The following is a 19,141-nucleotide window of genomic DNA, read 5'->3' as shown; positions in this document are numbered from 1 at the left end:
ATTTATTACCGCATGCATTTTTGTTGCAGTTAATAACTAGGATTTTTATTTAAAAATCTTATTTTTTTTACAATGACTAAATTAATTCTTGCTTATTGGGACGTTAGATGTTTGGTGGAACCTATTAGACTAATATTGGAATATGCAGGAGTGGAATACGAGTTTAAAGCTTACCCTACAGGTAAAATAATTTCAATGCATTTCTAACATAAGTTCTTTCTGCAATGCATCTTTTCAGGAGAAGCACCAGATTACAGTCGTCCGGAATGGAAGGCAGACAAATTTTCGCTTGGATTTGATTTTCCAAACGTTCCTTATCTTATTGATGGTGAAGTAAAACTCACAGAAAGTTGGGCCATCATGAAATACCTTGGTAGGAAATATGATCTCTATCCGCAAACAGAGGAAGAACACCAAAGGTAATGTGTATTTAATGGTGTGGGGCAGATGGAGACCATTTTATTTTCCCGTCTTATTTAGTTGTAAACAAAGAACAGTCAATAATTTATAAAACCGTATCCTCACGACTCTCGTAGAGTGTTGTTAATTGTTTAAATTACTACTGGATATTTGGACATCATGTGCTAAAAGTGTCCCGTCTCACTCCACCATGTTAAATGTTGTGACCTCATTTATTGATGTAGATGTGACGTCGCCCAAGGGGTTGTTGAAGATTTTCGCTACAAGTTCATCAACCTTTGCTATTATTCAACAAAGGAATCATTCGCGAAGGGAAAGTTTGAATTCATGCAGAACTTCGCCGTGTACATGGATCGGTTTGAGCTTTATTTGTCTAATCACAGATATATGGCCGGTGACAGATTAACGTATGTGGATTTTGGTCTCTTTGAAGCTCTGGACCAAATTATGGTTTTTGATGCGTCTCTGATTACTGACACATACCCAACTGTGTTTCGCTTTATGTCCCGAATCAGGGACTTAAAAGGAGTGACAACTTACAGACATTCAAACAGATTTAAAATTCTGCCCCTATTTTCAAAATATGCATATTGGGGTGGACAGTCGGAATAATATTATGTTTGTTTATTATAAGCATTCACACTAAGGTGTATTTTTTAGCAACCACCGTAACAACAAAACGATGTTTTTGTCTTGTATTAATGCGCGCATTTTCACGATGTTATCTTCATTATTTGACCATATGGTTCTGATACATTGAGTCTGGTTGTTTGTTTCAAAAATAAAATGTTTGTTTTATAAGGGTTTAAACAAATATTTATTAAAACTTATAGCCCCCACTGAATATACAGGATTGCTGGTTGGGTTATATGACTCTGTGCTGATCCGACTTTATATACAGGCTTCAGCGGGGTGCTATATCTACTTTAGTACTAATTGCTTTTATAACCAGAGACCAAACAGTTCATGATATCTTGCTATGTTTTATTCCTTTTTATGGTATACAAGTACACGATACGGTCTCGGGCAAAAGTTTACTTGAGAGCCGGGCAAAGGCTCGTAAGAGCCCGCCATGAGCCTAGACTGACCTCGAGGTCTCAGTGCAGAAAGTGGTTGCTCGTTATTAGTTTCTGTGTTAGGGAAATGGCGAATTATATGTCAGCGGCTGAACGGGATATCATTAACCTCGTTCAACGGGGGGTGTATTTTCATGAGAATAGTTTCCCATGAGACAAGTCGTATCCGCAGTGTTGACGTGATTGACGGATTATTGTGGTTGGGTAATGTGACGTCACTTTGGGCGTCGAGTTGCAACAAACTTATATGTATAGTAGAGTGGGGTAAGATGGGAACCTTTAAAGCACATAATTATTGTCCAATATTTTCACATTCAAAATATACGAAGGTTTTGGGATGATATTACAAATCAGTACTATCATACCTTTATTAATTGCAGTTCAAATAAATAAAACACGCCGAGTCCCGTCTTCCCCCACCCTATACATATAGTAGGGTAGGGGGAGATGGGACACCTTTAGCACAAAATGTACAAATACCCTGATCGTGTTTTAAACCATTAACAACGGTCTATAGGAGTCGTAAGAATACGGTTGTATAATTCTTTTAGTGTTCTTTGTTTACTACCAAACGAGACGAGAAAATAGAATAAAAAGGTGTCCCATCTACCCCAATCCTACTATACATAACTTGACATTTGCCAAATTTGTGATAACGTTATTATCTCGGGTGGTTACCACCTGTCTAACTTAAACTAATAAAGAACCGTTAAAGATATTTAGCCAGATAAATAGCCTACACGACATCCCTTTTCACTTTCCAGATTCCAATGGTGTGTTTTTGTTTATACGAGCGCAAGCCAAAAGCTTCCTTATCTCTTCAAAGCTCGTAACTAAATAGAACTGGATCACCCTGGTTTAGACAACAAACGCGTAGCGCTTCGTTGGCTTCACTGGTGTGTTGCTAGTAGGCATAGCGATACTTTAGTTCTAGTCAAGCGCAACGATTGCAGACGAAAAATAAATACGTTTGGTCATATAACAGTAAATTATCAGCAAGCATAACGTAGCATTGCGTGCGTAAATCGCGTAACAGGTTAAGTGTAGATACAGAGCGTAATATACGTGCGCATCCACAGAAACAGTCCTATATTGGCAAAATTGGCTGTTCTTCTTTTATCATTATACTAAGACGTAAATACTGCTCTATTTAGTTTCTACCAGATGTTTAGTTAACTATAATCAAGAGTAAGCCCGTGAAAGTAATTTAGTTAAAACTATAGTTAATAGTTCTTAATCAGAAATTAATGTGTTTTAGATGCGCGGTGTTTTACGTAAATGTTTAAGTATTATATGTGTTGCATTGCTTATGTATGTTTTTATTCAAATATCAGGTTTAAAGAAAATGAGACGTAAACTATCAGTAAACGAAAAAGGTAATGGGGTTGCGATTAAATTCTATTTAATACTTCATCCAGTAAATTTCCTGATTTAACCAAATCAAAATATAGTTGCAGATACTGCACGAAAAAAGGTCCGCTTTTCCCAGCTAGCAAACGAAGCTTTTAGCAACTTGGCTGGTTCGGTGGTCTACAATCGTGTTCCGAAATGTGCAAGCACCACCATCCGTAAACTGATAGTAAAACTTTCAATTCAATCGCGATTTAAAGTTCACATAGAAAGTAAACCGTTTATTAAGCAATGCTTAACTGAAACGGAACAGGTATATAGTGTATGGTTTAATATGCTGAACCCTTTGATTACTATTAAAAATTGTGTTTAGTATATTGGGAAAACGAGACACCTTTAGCACACAATATCAAAGTATTCTAATCGTGTTTTAAGCAATTTATGTGGTCTATTGAAGTTGTGAGGATACGATTTTATAGTTATTTAATTTTTTGACCTACTACTAAATCGGACGAGGAAATAGAATGAAAAAGTGTGCCATCTTCCTATCCAACTATATATATAACGTGGTACTTACCATGCGTGTTTTTGTAGGTAAGCACATAACCATGATCGATTTTGGAAAATTAAACGATACTAAAACGAAAACTCATATATAAAACAGACAAACTTGGCACACTCGTGGTCGACACTTGGCAATACAACAATGTTTGTTCGGCATTTATACTACGTGGATTTTACAAGGTAAAAAGTTCAAGTTAAAACAGCATGCTATTCATAGCAGAAAATCAAATTCCCTGTGTAACCCAGAAAACCAACATTCCAGGTTCGGGTTCCAGCAGCCTACCTATTTAAACGTTATCCGCGACCCAGTGGAGCGTTACGTATCCGCTTACTACTTTAATCGGTTCGGCTTTAAGGGTTGGACTGCTGAAAAGGCGAAGAAATGGCTCGTAAAAATGAGCGACGACAAACGATCCATGGTGAGTGGGTTTAGTACGAATGATATATAAGCTTTTGGGTCTAAAGTTCGCAGCCAAATAAACAAACTGTATAACCTTAACCGCTAGCGCCGTTGCTGTTTGTTCTTTGCAGTGGGGCTCATGGTTTCGTCTTAATTGCATAAAGAATCAATATTCTTTTGCAGAGCTTGGATGATTGTGTTTCTCGCAACGTTACACAATGTTTGTATGACAACCCGTCTCGGTATTTAAATTATTTTTGTGGTCAAGACAACCAGTGCAGGTAGGATGCTTGTATCATTAATCCGGCGTCGTAGCAAAGTGGCCTCTAACCCAACGGTAATGGGTTCAAGGCTCGTCGCTGCTACCCTTGTGGGCGTAATAGCGCCAGCCCAGTGATCACTAACGGGTTGTCTAAATTATCAGTCATACATAAAAAAGTTAAATCCCCAAAGATACTCATCCATAAAGTAACATACATGGTAACTCGTCAGCTGGCAAAAGGTTATGAAACAGAACACCCGTGTGATAACGGCAGTCGATTACCGGTGAACCGAGGACAAAGCAAGTTACATTCATTCATTAATAGTTTTGACATTATTCTCATAAACGCAGCCGGAGCAACGAGTGGAGCTTAAATAAAGCAAAGGAGAATGTGATGAACAGTTACTTGGTGGTAGGTCTTACTGAGGATATGGAAAATACTCTTAAAATATTAGAACACACGCTGCCAAGGTAATCCTGCTTAAAAAGTCTACTAATTTTGAAATCGTTGATATGTTGTGATTGGTCACACTGCTGCGGTGTTGGCAAAAAATGTATGTATATAAATACACCATAATACTAAATATAGTAGGGTGGGGGATGTTTGACAGTTTTGGAGTAATACCATATTACATTAGGTTTTGTTTCCGTTTATCATAAAATGGAAAAAGTAATTTTTAAAATGTCCCATCTTACCTCATATCCCATCGTACCCCACTTATACTCATAATTCTGCCTGTATTTTTAAAATAATACAATTTGTTTTCTTAAATGTGTTTGATTCTTATTGTATTTCGACCACGTTGGCCCGTCATATTAACACATCCTACAATTTAGTGTCGTAATTGTAACTAACGTACAAATTGATTTATAGATACTTCGACCGTGCCCGAGAAATGTTTGCTTCTGTGAATGGTAAGTGAAGGTGTGACGTAGAGAGTACTTTGGTCAATATACAGCGAACCATATATAGTCATAAGGTACAAAGTTCACCTTGTGTCAGACCGTTGTTTTGTATGAATTAACTTTTGGTAAAATGTCGTCATGAACGGTAAAGCGGGGTAAAATGGGACACGAAATGGGACAAGCACATTTTGCCCAAATACTCAAATGTCCATAAATTTATGCATTAAGATGATACTCCGAATTTGTAAAGTGGGGTGGGGGGGAAATGGGACATCTTTTTGTTCGATTTTCTTGTATCTTTGGTAGTAAACAAAGAACATTTATATTATTAGTTGTTTAAAACACGATATCAGGTTGCTTTGATATATTATGGCTAAAGGTGTCCCAACTTACCCCACACTACTTACAGCTACAAAATTTCTTCGAATTTATATGATTCGGCTAGCATTTCAAATTACATCTTGCCAATACCCTATTTTGCAAACACTGATAAGTTTTAATGTTTTCTTTGAGGCATTGAAAATTGTGTTTATCCGTGAGAATACCGTCAAATAACATTGTAACATTTGTTTTATTTATCTAAACTTGTAAAAAGGGAAAATATTTCACCTTTCCCGAGTTACACTTTGCCTCACTGTACTACATTTTATATTCAGCGATACGACATACGAAAACAGCGAACAAAAGACAACCATCAGAAGAAACAAAACGGAAACTGCGAACTGCGTTGTTCTACGAAGATCAGTTTTACAAATTCGTGAAAGCGAGATTTTATAAACAATTAAAAAGTATAGATCTTACCTAATATTGGTTCAACATTTATCCGACTTTTATATGGTTAAGTCTTGTCATTAATACCTCTGGCTCTACCGTACACAAATGTCGATGAAAAGCTACTGTGTCGCAATATTGCTTTTTTATTAATTTTGATTTGGTTGGCCGGTTTTATCCATATGTTATATAGTAGGGCGGGGGAAGATGGTACACTTTTAATCTATTTTTTACGTCCTATTTGGCAGTAAACAAAGAACAATCAAAGAATTATAACACTGTATCCTCACGACTTACACACGCGGTCGTATTTGGTTAAAACACGATCAAGATATTTAAATTTTATGTGCTAAAAAGTGTCCTATATTCCTTTACCTCCATGTATAGCCGAAAGCCATATTTAAAAAAACAAATAACCAACCCCTTATTAAAATGACATACTAATGATAAAAGTAATTTTGTTTTTGGACAAGATGCCCTAATGTGATCTAACGGTAGCACCAAAGTTTTTAAAACGAGACAGCTTCTGAAAAATGCGTAAAAACACCCCCAGAAGCAAACAAAAACTTCGGCTGTGCAAGAACGCATAGGAGGTAATCAAAAAGTCATGTGGCCGAAACACGATCGTCCCTCCTAACGGCGTCCCATCGAGTACTGTAGGGTCAAAGCTTTTCCAAAAGGATCGCGAACCAACTTAGCGTCCACACAACATGCACCGATAAGTAACACTGTCGGCCCATGTGGTTTTATCATGACACATGGCTAAAGAGTACGGACTGCATTTGACCTAAAGAATATGGGTTCAAGGCTCGTTGATGGTAACTTTCAGTGGTCATTAATGAGTCGTCGTGTTGTCAGTTATTCAGATAAACTACAAACTCCTACAAAGTTACGTATTAACCGTGCACGACAACTGCGTCACTATCTAGATACAATCTTTAGAACAAGCATTATTTTAATATTAAAACTAACGCTTTTAGTTTGTAAATTATAACTATTATATCAAGCAACAGTGTTAATGTAGGCTACATAATCAGATCTAAGTAGTGATTTCTATGGGCTTTGAATCCAATTAGCTCCACATTTTACACCCCAAAGAATTCCTACAGTACAATTTGTTCGTGTGGTGGCGCAGTAGCAAATTGGTTGCTAGGAGTTTTACCCACGCTAATTATACCTCATGGCTTATTGTTTATTATAATGACAAAATAATAAATTGACCATAAATTTAGTGTTTCCGATTTTTAGGTTGCCTTTCCATGCGGCTTTGGTCAAGGGTTTATCTAAATATTATTCCCTGAAACGGCTGAAACCCTGATCTGTATCGCGTTAACGCATAACTCCCATCACTAAAGTGCAAATGCTTTTGTCTGCAATCAGGGATTAGGAACATATGTGATGGAGGACAATGCAATAATATATAATATGATAAAAAGCAAAGCTTAAAATACAAATAGAATGGAAAGGAGGGCGCTGGAGGCTCCCGTGTTCTTCCCGAGCGCGTCTCGAGTGAAGATTCCATTTGTTGGAGATGACACTCGTCATATTAAAGTTGAAAAACCAGATGTTAACCCGGTACCAAATCCACTTGGAAAGCATCAAACCAACATCAACAAATTCTTTATAAAAGATGTCAGTAAACATCTAGAGTTTAGTGGGGATGTGGTCAAGGAACGATGTGCTCATGCTTTACCGTACGATGAGATTGATTTCCACACAGTTTACAACGCAAATGATGTTGTGGAAATATTGCCCAAAAGCACAAAACCGACCGGTAGATTTAATGCAAGAGGATACATTAGGAAAGGTTCCCGGTCACCTGACTAAGCTTGCCTTGCCGAATGCTGCGAGGATGAAGCAAAAACCAAGAGACGTTACAGAGCGCCATGGCTACACTGCACCACGTTCCGCAAGATCTGAAAAGAGCATGAAGACTGTGTTTTTAACGGAAACAAACGCAGCATTTACTGAGCAAATAAAAAAGAAAAAATCCTCGAGAAGCAGATTGCCTTCTTCATATTACATCTCTGATAATGGAACGAATCAACGGAAGAGCAAACATGGAACTCCATCAGAATGGGATGAATATGTCCTTGGAAGGTTAAGCAAAGACACGGCTAGATGGATCGTATTTGAAAATGTTTCGGCGGGTTCACAGAAAGAACGACTCGACCGTCTCGTGAAGAACAAATTCGGAGCAAAAATTAGCAACACTCATCTTGTTCGTGAAGAGGTAATTAATCTATTTCATGTTATAGTGGGTTTAGCAGCCATTTTTTCCCAATTAAATTTTACCAGGTAGTGTGGTTTTAATGACTGCTATTTTGTTGCTAGTTGCTTTCTCTTCGTTGTTTCAATAAAATTATTCATCGCTGCTATTTAATATATTAAAAGAGATAAATAGAATTGTTTATGTTAAAAGTTAATGTAGTATAAGTTACCATACAATCATGGTTTTGACATTATTTTAATTTTATGACAGGGAGAAGAAACAGATATTGAAGCGATAGAGAATAAAAAGCTTGAACTAAAGAAAAAAGAGCTGGAAGAAAGAAGGCACCGAAAGAAAATTGAAAAGCTTGAGAAACTTCACGCTGATCCTCTTCTGCAGCAAACATTTGCACAATATTATAAACTACCACGTTTCATCAAACAAGAAAGAAGTAAAGTCATCACAGTCAGTGGTGAGATATTATTGTCGTGTCCTAATTTGGTGTCATTGAAAAAAAACGCATGCATGTAACATGATACAAAGACATCTGGCTTGGTTAATGAAACTGCCACCATGGTAGTGGTGTTTGTGTTTGGGCATAACAATTAAAGGTTATTTAGCGATACTATAAGGATATTGTGTGTTTTAATGCAGCCCTTTTATAATATAATAGTAATAACTTTATTTGGCTTTTACGGTAGCGAAGGTTTGAAAATTATTTAAACAAAAGGACAGGATATAGCAACAAAACAACAGTTGTTATAAAACTGTGTATGCAAAGATAAACAAAATGCCATTCATTCAATTGTACAGATTCAGTGAACCAAACAGCTCAGAACCTCCAAGTGAAACACCTGGAAGCTCCTCCTCCTCCAAAGATGCAGGACTTTCTGAATCCGGCTGCGGGAAAATTTATCAACTCCACACAGAATGCATTTGAACAGCAATTATATACAAGTATGCAGGAACTTATTCTACATTTCCTTTAGATTGTCATAAATCCAGCGCCATGGCAGACTGTTTAGTGCGCCTGCCTTCAACTGTATGTGTCCTTGGTCAAGAAACCTAAAGATTGCTCCAACCCAGTGGTCACTAATGGGTTATCCAAATTATCAGCCATACCTAAAAAAAAAAAAATCTTGGTAGCTCCTATCACGTAAGCTAGAACGAGGTGTATAAACACCTATGTTATAACGACTGTCCTTTTCCAGTCAAAGCAGTATACAGCAAGTTAAGTTCAGTCTGGCGCCGTGGCAAAGTGGTTAGCGCGCCTGCCTGTAACCCAGAGGTAATGAGTTCGAGGCTCGACGCTGCTACCATTTTGGGCGTATGTGTCCTTGTGCAAGACACTTAACTGCAGTTGCTTCAACCCAGAGGTCACTAATGGGTTGTCCAAATTATCAGTCATACAAAAAAAAAATAAAAAAAATAATTACCTACAAAGTAACATACATGGTAACTCGTAAGCTGACACGAGGTGTATGAACACAAGTGTTATAACGACTGTCATTTTCTCGCCAAGCGAGGATAAAAGTAAATTACATTCAAGTTCATTAAAAATATATAAGAAACTAGTATAAATAACAAGTCACTTAACTGCTTTTTAGACCAAGCCAAACCTGTTTATCAAAAGAATGGAAACAAGAGTCGTATTATCATGGATGACTTATCGGAGTATCAAAGTAACATCCAGGATTTGTATCCTCCCAACCGAGCTCAGTGGAGACATGTTAACGGCAAAAAGAAGACACATCGTAGTGGTAGGTTATAGTTAGGTTGTGTTTTGGTAAAATACACAGAAATTCTAATTCCAATTGAAATTACGGCCCAAAGTTTATACCTTATATTTTACTTATAATCCATGACAAAAGTATTCGTAAATTAATTTAACTTGTGAAGATTTTGCAGCACACGTAGCCTATTACATGACATTCATTGTTAAATGTAGTAATTTCATCTACCAGGTAACACGACGCGTGGTTTACAACGTTGGCGTGGTCTTCCTCAGCCCGCAGACTTTACTTCGGAACGCGGTCTTAACCCTCCCTGCATGGAGTCAGCTAAATTTGAAGATTTTAGAATGTCCAGCACCACCACCACTATGCTTAACAATGCACCCATGATACATATAGTGGAGGAATGGAGATCTAAATGGAGACTAGGTGGGCAATATTGTAATAAAACATTGTTTTTGGTTGTCAGTTGCAAACACCATCATAACATTTTCTAAATGGCGCCTTAGCACAGTTGCTTAGTGCGCTTGCCTCTAACCTATAGGAAATGGGTTCAAGGCTCATCACTGCTGCAATTGTGGACGTTTGTGTCTTTGGGCAAGACACTTGACAGCAATTGCTCCAACCCAGTACTCCTTAATGGGTTGTCTAAGTATCAGCTATTAATATAAAAAGAATAAAAAACAAAAAAAATCACCTACAAAGACATGGTAACTCGTAAGCTAATACTTGCTGTATAAACACCTGTGTTATAACAACTGTCGTTTTCCAGCCACCCGAGAATAAAGCAAGTTACATTACATTCATAAATATATTGACTGACACTGACTTCCTGACCAGAAGGTTGGAATTCAAGTGAATTCATACCACATTGTATACGAATTATATTTTCTCTACAGCTAGTCGCTGGCAAGATATTACTTTGGCCGATGTTATTACTGACATGAACAACATACATGACCATTTAAGGTTAGGTGCGGTGGCAGCGTGTGCAATGGCTTCTCTGCACAAAATACCAGTTGCTGATCTTGCAGTATTACGTAAGCTAAAGAACACATTTAGCCTGAATCTACACAGTATAGCATAAATACAATTAAGTGAACTTTTGCTCTTGCTCTCCTCATTGGTTCTTGAGTACGAAAAAGCCTATTTTAAAATATTTTGGATTTAAGCATTTGGGAGATTGTTGTGCATGTTAGTTTAAGCATATGCATATGAAAAATATGTTCCAACATAATCTTAAACACAATTTTTTAACCTATATGACTTTAAAAAGTTGGTACTGTAATAATTTGTCTGGTTCGGCGGCACAGTAGTTGGCAGGCTTGACTATAGCCTATAGGTTAGAAGTTTAACATTCGTCGCTACAATTGTGGGCATGTGAATAATTGGTTGTCTAAATTGTCATACAGAAAAAAATAGATTTTCAGTTGAATTATTTTTGAACAGCTGTCTTGCCAACCATTGATGCTTCTGTTTGTGATGGAGGTTCAGAGAAAGGACATCTTCCTGAAGTGTTGCTCACAGCAGTTAGAAAAAGTCTAGAAGATTCAAATAGCAGAGTGAGGCTGGCTGCAGCTATGTGCTTGTACACGCTATCCATATGCGATGAAACTGTGGAAGAAATATTGGAACATAATTTAGAGCATGGTAAGTGAAATATTCAATAAACTAAGTCTGTAAGAAATGTTTCAATAATGTAACTTGCTTTATCCTCGTGTGGCCGGAAACTAGTGTGGTTAAACAGGGGTGTTCTGTTTAACACCTTGTGCCAGCTTACGAGCTACCAAGTATGTTACTTTGTGGATGATTATTTTTGGGGATTTTTTTTATGTGTGGCTGATATTTGGCCAACCCATTAGTGAATACTGGGTTAAAGCAATTGCTTTTAAGTGTCCTCCCCAACGACATATACGCCCACAATGGGAACAACAACAATCCTTGAACCCATTACCTTTGGGTTAGAGGCATGCGCGCTAACCAACTGTGTTACAGCGCCAGTTGCCTGAGACAATTGTCTTCCAATGTTATTTAAAGCGTTTCCAATGAAATTCAACAACATTTTTAAAACCTGAAAATCTTATAAATATGTTTAACACAATGTATATATTCCACGCAGGTGTTCCCACTGATAAAATGGCTTGTGCTCAGTGCTTAGCTTTGAGTGGTAACACTGACGCAAGAGTTGTTCACTTACTCATTCAGATGTTACTTGAAACAGATCAGCAAAGTCAAGCTACTGCACTCCTTGTACATGTCAGTCAACACACTGTACGTGATTCCTCCAGTTTTTCTTTTTCCTAAAAAAGGCTTCAAAAACGCTTATTTATTCAGACATACACTGTGTTTCTGTCCACATTACCTGACATATATTATAAACTTTAACTGCTCACGTACCCTTATTATAAACAAAAGCTACTGTTTTGTTTAATATATTATTCTTTAACAGTTTCAAAGTATTTATTATTCTGCTTTGCTAAGCATAATGTAATATATAGATGGGGTAAGATTGGACACCTATTCATACTATTTTAGACTCCCATAGACCGCTGTTAATTGTTTAAAACACGATCAGAATATTTAGATTCTATGTGCTAAAGGTGTCCCATCTTCCCCACCCTACTATATAAATTTTTACCTTCGGCATTAAACAAATTTTACATATGAAACATTTGTATAATAAAGTTAACATATTTGTTACTTTCCAGAGGTTAGTACACTCGTTGCTAGCAGAACAACTTAACAGCAGCAGTTGGAAGGACAAGGTTATTTCATGTAAAGTACTCGCACAACTATCTGGTAATATCAACCGAGATCTTGTCCACAAACTTTCAAACTTAATGTGGGAAGACTGGAGTTCTGAGGTGTGGGATATTGTGCAGATATCCTAAACGTGGCGTAAAACATTGTTAAAATTGGTTTTAATTTGTTTTTATACAAGCTAGAATATTTAGCTTTGTTTAGAATGTATTAGGTTTATTAATTGTCCGGCGCTGTGGCAAAGTGGTTAGCGCACCTGCCAGTAACCCAGAGGTAATGGGTTCAAGGATCGTCGCTGCTACCATTGTGGGGGTATGTGTCCTTGAGCAAGACACTTAAGGCATTTGCTCTGCTATTTTAAAAACATATTTGCCTGAACATTGAACTTTTCAATTTTAAATAAATATAGTAGATTAGGGGAAGATCGGACACCTGTTCGTTGTGTTCTCGTCCCATTTGGTGGTAAACAAAGAATTCAAAAAAATATAAAATATCAATCCCATATACGGTTGTAAATTTGAAATAGAATCAGGATGTTTGTATATTAAGTACTTAAGGTGTCCTATCTTCACCCACCCTACTATATATTTTATAGTATACTTATAAGTAGTGTATTCTAATAAAGAAAAACTTTACCAGGTAAGAAAAGCAGCATCTCGTACTTTGGGTCGTACAGGCCATGGTCGCGACGTTCACTTTGATTTGAGGGAAAAACTTGCCACAGGCAATGAACGTGTGTGTGCTGATGTGCTTAGGAAGATTGCTCATCTTGGCATCATGACTGCTACTTTACTGCCTGAGTTTATTAAATGCTTCAGGTACATGTTGTGATACCCAAAGTTGCTCAAATCTCTATGTTAATGTTATCAATAAACGTGTAATTGTTCTAAGCCTCTTTATGTCAAAATCTCAAAAAGATAGATTTCTACTTTAAATATTGTATTTAATAAACAGAAAATTATAGTAATTATACTTTTAGTCAAAAAAAGATTCTTTTTTTTTAATATTTTACAGCTCTTTTAGAAAGCTTTGGGTCAACCTATTGTCCATGGCCATTTCTCAAAAATCTCAACCTTTTGAATAAATAGAATTTTCACCATTTTCGCAATCTAACAAATGCCCATGGAAACACACTGTGATTAACACTGTAGCTTTCAGTGCAGAGTATGTGTCTGTGAGATTGGAAAGTTGTAAAACAGCAGCCAAGTTGATGATTGCTGATGAACGAGTTGTGAAGCAACTTGTCCGACTCACCCAGTTTGACCCAGCATGGAAAATTAAAGCTTACGCCATCAAAGGTTAGATTCTGTTTAAAAACATTCCATTCTAAATGGATGAGGTCCCACAGCGTGGTATGTCTTATGATTTAGGCCAGGATTGGCATTACCAAACTGTTAGTAAAAAAACATATAATTAAAGTTTAAATTTAAGTAAATAACATATAGTTAAAGTTTAACTTTAACTGTTAAATTATAATGAAAACAAACTGTTTGTTAGCACTCGGAGATATTGGAATGTTGTGTGATAAAGCTGAGAGCTCCCTCGTGTGGGCTCTTCGTTTTGAAGATGAACCTGGAGTTAGGTTGGAGGCGTGCGTGGCCATTTGTAAACTCAACTGCCAATCAGATGAAGTTATTCATGTCCTGCAGGATCGAGTTCTTGTAGAACCAGATGCTGCAGTTAAAGAGTAAGTGGTGGTACAGATTATACATACATGGGCGCAAGGTATGAAATATGGCACCAGTGTTAGAATATGTGATGAAGCTTTTGTACGCGAGATAAATAAGTGAAAATTATTTATAAATGTAACTTGCTTTATTCTCCTATGTCCTAAAAACAACAGTTGTTAATATGGTATTCTGTTTCATACACCTGGTGCCAGCTTACAAGTTACCATGTATTTTGCTTTGTTCATACAACTAAGTCTACGCACTAAATTTTCTCGTTAAATAAATTTTACCTAACATTTTAGGCTCTTTAATTTTTACCCAAACAAAACTTACCTTTTGTGGACTTCATCATTTAAACATTAAGTTTAGGCTATGCTGTTAAAGTGTTAAAAAAAACTTTTATAACTTTTTATATGACATATAATGAAAAATGCAAAAATGCTTTTATTTCTCAGGGAGGTTCGGAAGACACTGGATGCTTTTGGGATGAGCGGACCAGAGGACAACATGGAGATGATCCGTCAGATCAAGGCAGAAGTTCAGAGGTTGTGTAAGAAGAGCGTGGTGGCTGCCAAAGTTATCATGTATGAGAAAGAACTTGATAAATACGAAAGAAAGGTACAAGCGTTTTTTATTGTTTTAGTCAAATTCAATACTTACTAAAGTATCCATTCATGATAAAAACACCAGCAACTACTATTTCATTTGTCTGTCTGACGCTACCATCTGACTGGTCTCAGTATTACCTTAACTCCCTCTCTGCCCTAATTTACTCTGTTGAAATCTGGCTATCGTTAGTGATTTATGTTATTAACTCTTCTTATCTATTATCAATACATCTGTACTAATTCATTAAGTGGAGAGCATCAATGGAGTTTTAAACAACAGCGGCTTATTCGTTACGACTTTAACTGCATCCGCAATTCTTAATAAACCATAGCTTTTACACAAGCATTATTTCAAACCACTTTTTATGAAGATTAAATGCGTCATATATAAACTTTCAATTAATAGTTCAATTGAAATTTTGGAAGTTCTCCAATATGTTAAAATCAAAAATTTTGTAAAATGTGTCTTGATGTTTAAAATATTTATTCATGTATGTCAACCTGTGTCACACATTACTCACCATAGGCACAAATATCGGCAACGTTCTCTACGATTCAAGTTCCAGCAACGATTCATCTGATGATGATGACGTCACACCCGAAATCAACAATGTTTTAATGAAGTCTTGTGCCTCATGTAAGGTTTATTTAATCTGTAATAATAATAATAATAACAATAACTTTATTTGTCTCTTTGATTACTGTAGCAAAGGTTTTAAAATATAACAAAAGGAAAGGATACAAAACAACAGTTGTTGAAAATATATTTACATTTAATTAGCGCGCCTGCCTGTAACCCAAAGTAATAAGTTCAAGGCTTGTCGCTGCTACTATTGTGGCGTATGTGTCCTTGAGCAAGACACTTAAAGGCAATTGCTTCATCCCAGAGGTCACTAACGGGTTGTCCGAATTATTAGCCATACATAAAACAATGAGAAAATCCCCAAAAAACCTAGCGGACAAGCAAGCCATTTATGTTTAATTATTATTAAATTAGTCTTCTAATACAAACAAAAGTAATATGATAGAAAGATAGACAAAACAAAACCAATGTAATAATTACATTCACAGCTTCATCAAGAAAGAACTCTTTACCTCGTCCACCAAGTATAACACTCACTCCTTCTGCTGATCGACCTGAAACAAGAGGTAAGTGACCATACACTTGCTTTTTTACTTGTTTATTATCAAGTTGGGAAATCTCAAAGACGATGAGCGGCAATTCCAGCAAGAAGGCCATTAGATCGCTAAATAAAATCTTGCACAGGAGTTTACATTTTGTTATCCCAGGTTTATTACTAAGTTGCCCAACAGCTTCATATGAGATATTCAACTCATTTCTGCTGATTTTAAATTAAAAACTTGAACTTTAACGTGTAAGTGTCAGGACCCAAGCGTTTCTAACAAAGGGTTGTGTTAAACTGCGCATGCGCAATGGCGCCCAGCCCAAATTCAGCGGTCGGGAACAAATGTATCACGACACTGGCCCAAATATATTACGACACCAGTACAGTGATTGTATACCCTTTTTTTGCTAACTGTGTCTAACACTTTGTTGTTGTTTGGTCTCTTGCCTAAGAACAAATACCCACCAACAACAATGAGTGGTATCTATCAGTTTCTTAACTTCGTACTATACTTTTAAGTAAAAGCAATCGCCCCATTCACTGTTTTGGCACTGGTTTGTAATGGGCCTATATAAATATATCTTTCTTTCAAATAACGACACATTACGTTCGATGATTGTTGCAGAAAAATCAAGCAGTCGCATTGAAGTTTTGTACGAAGAAGATCCGTCTATGCTGAACAAGCGAGATTCTTTAACTCCCATAGCAAGCAGGCAACTTACACCATGAATAATGAACACTGTACGTTAAATACAAACCAAAACCTTGCAGATTATTCAAGTGGTATTTCCGCACTGCGTGAAGTCTTTTATTCCCGTACCTTAAAGCATAGCACGCAGATATAGGTTTAAGAAAGTGCAATCTAAAGTGCGGTGATGAAAATTAAAGCAGTTTTTAAGGATTGTAAAAGTTCATTGGCCTTTGCTTTCGGCAGCACGTAAAGCTTCCTTATGGCTTATGAAAATATTTGGTCGATGTCATGCTTGGCCCGCACATACCAGTAACAAAGCAAAAGTATATAACATTGATTAAAAACAGCATGCGTAAACAAAGCAGCTCAAAAGCAACATTGATTAATACGTAACAAAATAAACAGGTCCACCATGTAAGCACAGTTTGCAGCAAATGAATACAATGATGGAAGGTTTAAATCACAATACTAAAATTTAGAACCGCTGAGAATGGGGCACAGTGGTTATGCGATCATTTGGTCCTGTGTTTTTGATGGCAACACTGAACTTTTTGGAGAAAATGATCATTCATATCTGATAACACTGGGAAAACATTAACGATTAGCTGAGGAGAGGTCGCCAGTGAAGGCGCTGAACTTATTGCTCATCATCAGCACCTCCGGATCAATCGCATCTTCCTTCTCTCTGGTTTAAGATTAGAAACCGTTAAGTGAGAATTACTTTATTCAAGGTTCGTATTAACGGTGAAATGTTTCATGAAACAAGTTGAGCTTAACGAATGTGCCCAAACTGCGCATTGAAATATCATTACTTATTTATTCTTGCAGGGAAGGGCAGTTTAAATAGTTACAACATAGGCTTTTTATTCCATGGTTAAGTTTATAAAAGAAGAACAACTGTTTAACAAACAGTTTAGGCGTTATAAACCTGCCTCGTAAAAGTAAAAAAATAAAAAAAGTTATTTGAAAAAAGGAAAGAGAAATATTATCAGCCTCACTTTAACCTTTGCTCCTCGAGAAGTCCGACCAGCTCATCCCTCTGTTCCACGACTTCCAACATCTTCCTGAGGATTTCTTTCTCTTGGGAAAGTTGCTCCGATGTTTTCCGAGTGTCTGGGAGGAATTGAAAAATTAGGAACAAAATCGACGGAACAATGGTGTAAATTAGTGCATATAATATGGTGGGGAAGGTGGGACACCTTTTGTCTAAATATCCTGATCTGGTTTTAAACAATAACAAAGGGAGTCGTGAGGATACGGTTTAATAATTCTTTGAAAGTTCTTTGTTTCCTACCAAATGGGGCGATAAAATACAGAGAAAAGGTGTCCCATCTTCCCCCACCCTACTGTATATACTTTTAAGTATATTCTCAAACTACAGAAACATGCACGATGAATACAACGCGAGCGATGAACAAAATGTTTCAAAGAAATTAACTAAAAATTTTTTTTTTAAGAGTAGAGCTTTAAAGTTGTGCAGCTCAAAAAGTTTAAGTACTCTGTTTAAAATTTCAAAACATTATATTTCAACTGCATCAATAAAACATTTGCTTTTTACCAAAGGTTTATAAATAAGTGATATACTGTTTACCATCAGTCGCCATTCTTTCTCTTAATTCCTGCTGTAAGCGACTTTGTACATCTTCCAGTTGCAACTCACGTTGGCTGTGGATGGAAACAATGAATAAAATTAACTTTGTTTTAAGTAACGCCACGGCCTACTAGAGATACGGCCTGGTAATTCACGAAGTCGTATCACTAGTAGGCCGTGGTAACGTCTTTATAATCCAACTTACTTTATCATAAGTTCGTTCTCGTATCTCAACAATGCGTTCTTCTCTTGCACAAGATCAAACCATTTCTTCATGGTTCTAGAATCTTCATTTTCGCCTGCGTTATGACGTCAAAATAGCTATTTTATAAAATTCTAAACAAAATTTTAAACAGAAAAAAAAAAGAAATATTTTAATTTTTTTTACTCGTTTTTTTAGTGACATAACAATTATTACCAGATGTTTCGCGCAGTAGCATTTCCAGTTTAACTCCTCTTTCTTCTAATAGTTTCTGTTGTACTTCTACCTCTTCAAGCTGACGTTGTATCGCCTACGTCAAACAACGGGTAAATGATAAAATGATAAAAAATACATTACATTCAATTCGAATAAGCAATTTTTGTATTACATTGCTGGACAATACGCGTTTGAATAACGGCGTAAACACTGGATATATATTTATGCTGTTTAGCGTCTTATCACCTGCGCCCGTGTTAATCTACGTTGAGCTTCCATCTTCGCTTGTCTGCGTGCAGCAATTTTGACGCGACGAGTGATCTTTGCGTCGATTTGCGACGGCGTAAGACCAGCCAATGTAGTCTGACGTTTACGACCAAATTGGTGGCGACTGAATGGGCGATCTGCAATTGGAAGGTGATTGTGCTGGTCAGAAACTTATGTGTCAAGCAGAATTGAGGTTTGAAAGGGTTAGAGCGCAAACAGAATGAGTTGCAAAAATTTTGCAAATTAATAAATGGCAAACTGTGTAAAAAAAAGTATGCGCATACTTTATATATTAAAAAACTTCTAGCGTCGTTA

The 19,141-nt window shown here is 36.7% G+C and overlaps 4 protein-coding genes across 14 annotated transcripts in view; 3 read left to right on the top strand and 1 right to left on the bottom strand.

Moving 5' to 3' along the window:
- The first annotated feature begins 38 nt into the window (after nucleotides 1–38).
- On the top strand, nucleotides 39–1,262 carry LOC100178653 (glutathione S-transferase Mu 1-like). The gene is made up of 3 exons (XM_002119844.5): nucleotides 39–181; nucleotides 239–419; nucleotides 645–1,262. Exons 1-3 carry the CDS (start codon nucleotides 73–75, stop codon nucleotides 1,030–1,032), a joined length of 678 nt encoding a protein of 225 aa, XP_002119880.1. The 5' UTR covers nucleotides 39–72; the 3' UTR covers nucleotides 1,033–1,262.
- A 1,200-nt stretch (nucleotides 1,263–2,462) lies between these two features.
- On the top strand, nucleotides 2,463–5,798 carry LOC108951008 (uronyl 2-sulfotransferase-like). 4 transcript variants are annotated; one of them, XR_003397624.1, is made up of 8 exons: nucleotides 2,463–2,872; nucleotides 2,948–3,159; nucleotides 3,511–3,590; nucleotides 3,673–3,829; nucleotides 3,994–4,091; nucleotides 4,424–4,484; nucleotides 4,947–5,052; nucleotides 5,635–5,736. XR_003397624.1 is itself a non-coding variant. In XM_026840923.1 (8 exons), exons 1-8 carry the CDS (start codon nucleotides 2,755–2,757, stop codon nucleotides 5,753–5,755), a joined length of 888 nt encoding a protein of 295 aa, XP_026696724.1. In that variant the 5' UTR covers nucleotides 2,468–2,754; the 3' UTR covers nucleotides 5,756–5,798. The 4 variants fall into 4 exon arrangements, 2 of the variants coding, with proteins under 2 accessions (XP_026696724.1, XP_018672909.2); XR_003397623.1 differs by having other exon boundaries at nucleotides 2,464–2,872; nucleotides 4,424–4,543; XM_026840923.1 differs by having other exon boundaries at nucleotides 2,468–2,872; nucleotides 4,947–4,987; nucleotides 5,635–5,798.
- Nucleotides 5,799–7,670: 1,872 nt separating this feature from the next.
- LOC100185731 (HEAT repeat-containing protein 4) lies at nucleotides 7,671–16,634 on the top strand. Of its 2 annotated transcripts, XM_009859473.3 has the most exons (16): nucleotides 7,671–7,982; nucleotides 8,232–8,433; nucleotides 8,775–8,918; nucleotides 9,569–9,721; nucleotides 9,926–10,123; nucleotides 10,594–10,734; nucleotides 11,144–11,344; nucleotides 11,814–11,965; nucleotides 12,403–12,558; nucleotides 13,094–13,272; nucleotides 13,613–13,752; nucleotides 13,952–14,141; nucleotides 14,580–14,742; nucleotides 15,259–15,369; nucleotides 15,804–15,881; nucleotides 16,485–16,634. In XM_009859473.3, the coding sequence occupies exons 1-14, from the start codon at nucleotides 7,677–7,679 to the stop codon at nucleotides 15,349–15,351; spliced, it is 2,418 nt and encodes an 805-aa protein (XP_009857775.3). In that variant the 5' UTR covers nucleotides 7,671–7,676; the 3' UTR covers nucleotides 15,352–15,369; nucleotides 15,804–15,881; nucleotides 16,485–16,634. The 2 variants fall into 2 exon arrangements, with proteins under 2 accessions (XP_009857775.3, XP_026696723.1); XM_026840922.1 differs by lacking the exons at nucleotides 14,580–14,742; nucleotides 15,259–15,369.
- Nucleotides 16,635–16,645: 11 nt separating this feature from the next.
- Nucleotides 16,646–19,141, bottom strand: part of LOC100175527 (protein-methionine sulfoxide oxidase mical2b) — a 32,036-nt gene continuing 29,540 nt past the window's right edge. For 6 of the 7 annotated variants that reach the window (XM_018817337.2, XM_026840912.1, XM_026840913.1 and 3 more), the window contains 6 exons: nucleotides 18,806–18,963; nucleotides 18,560–18,653; nucleotides 18,347–18,440; nucleotides 18,142–18,215; nucleotides 17,555–17,663; nucleotides 16,646–17,235 (listed from right to left, as the gene is read on the bottom strand). The gene's annotated coding sequence lies outside the window, so the exon portion shown is untranslated. Of the gene's footprint in view, nucleotides 17,236–17,548; nucleotides 17,664–18,141; nucleotides 18,216–18,346; nucleotides 18,441–18,559; nucleotides 18,654–18,805; nucleotides 18,964–19,141 lie in introns of all 7 variants that reach the window. The other variant, XM_026840910.1, reaches the window with a different exon arrangement.

Source organism: Ciona intestinalis, chromosome 2 (genome assembly GCF_000224145.3).
Source record: "Ciona intestinalis chromosome 2, KH, whole genome shotgun sequence".
NCBI lineage: Eukaryota > Metazoa > Chordata > Ascidiacea > Phlebobranchia > Cionidae > Ciona > Ciona intestinalis.
Note: the sequence above shows the minus strand (reverse complement) of the source record. Positions and strands in the feature narration are given on the sequence as shown.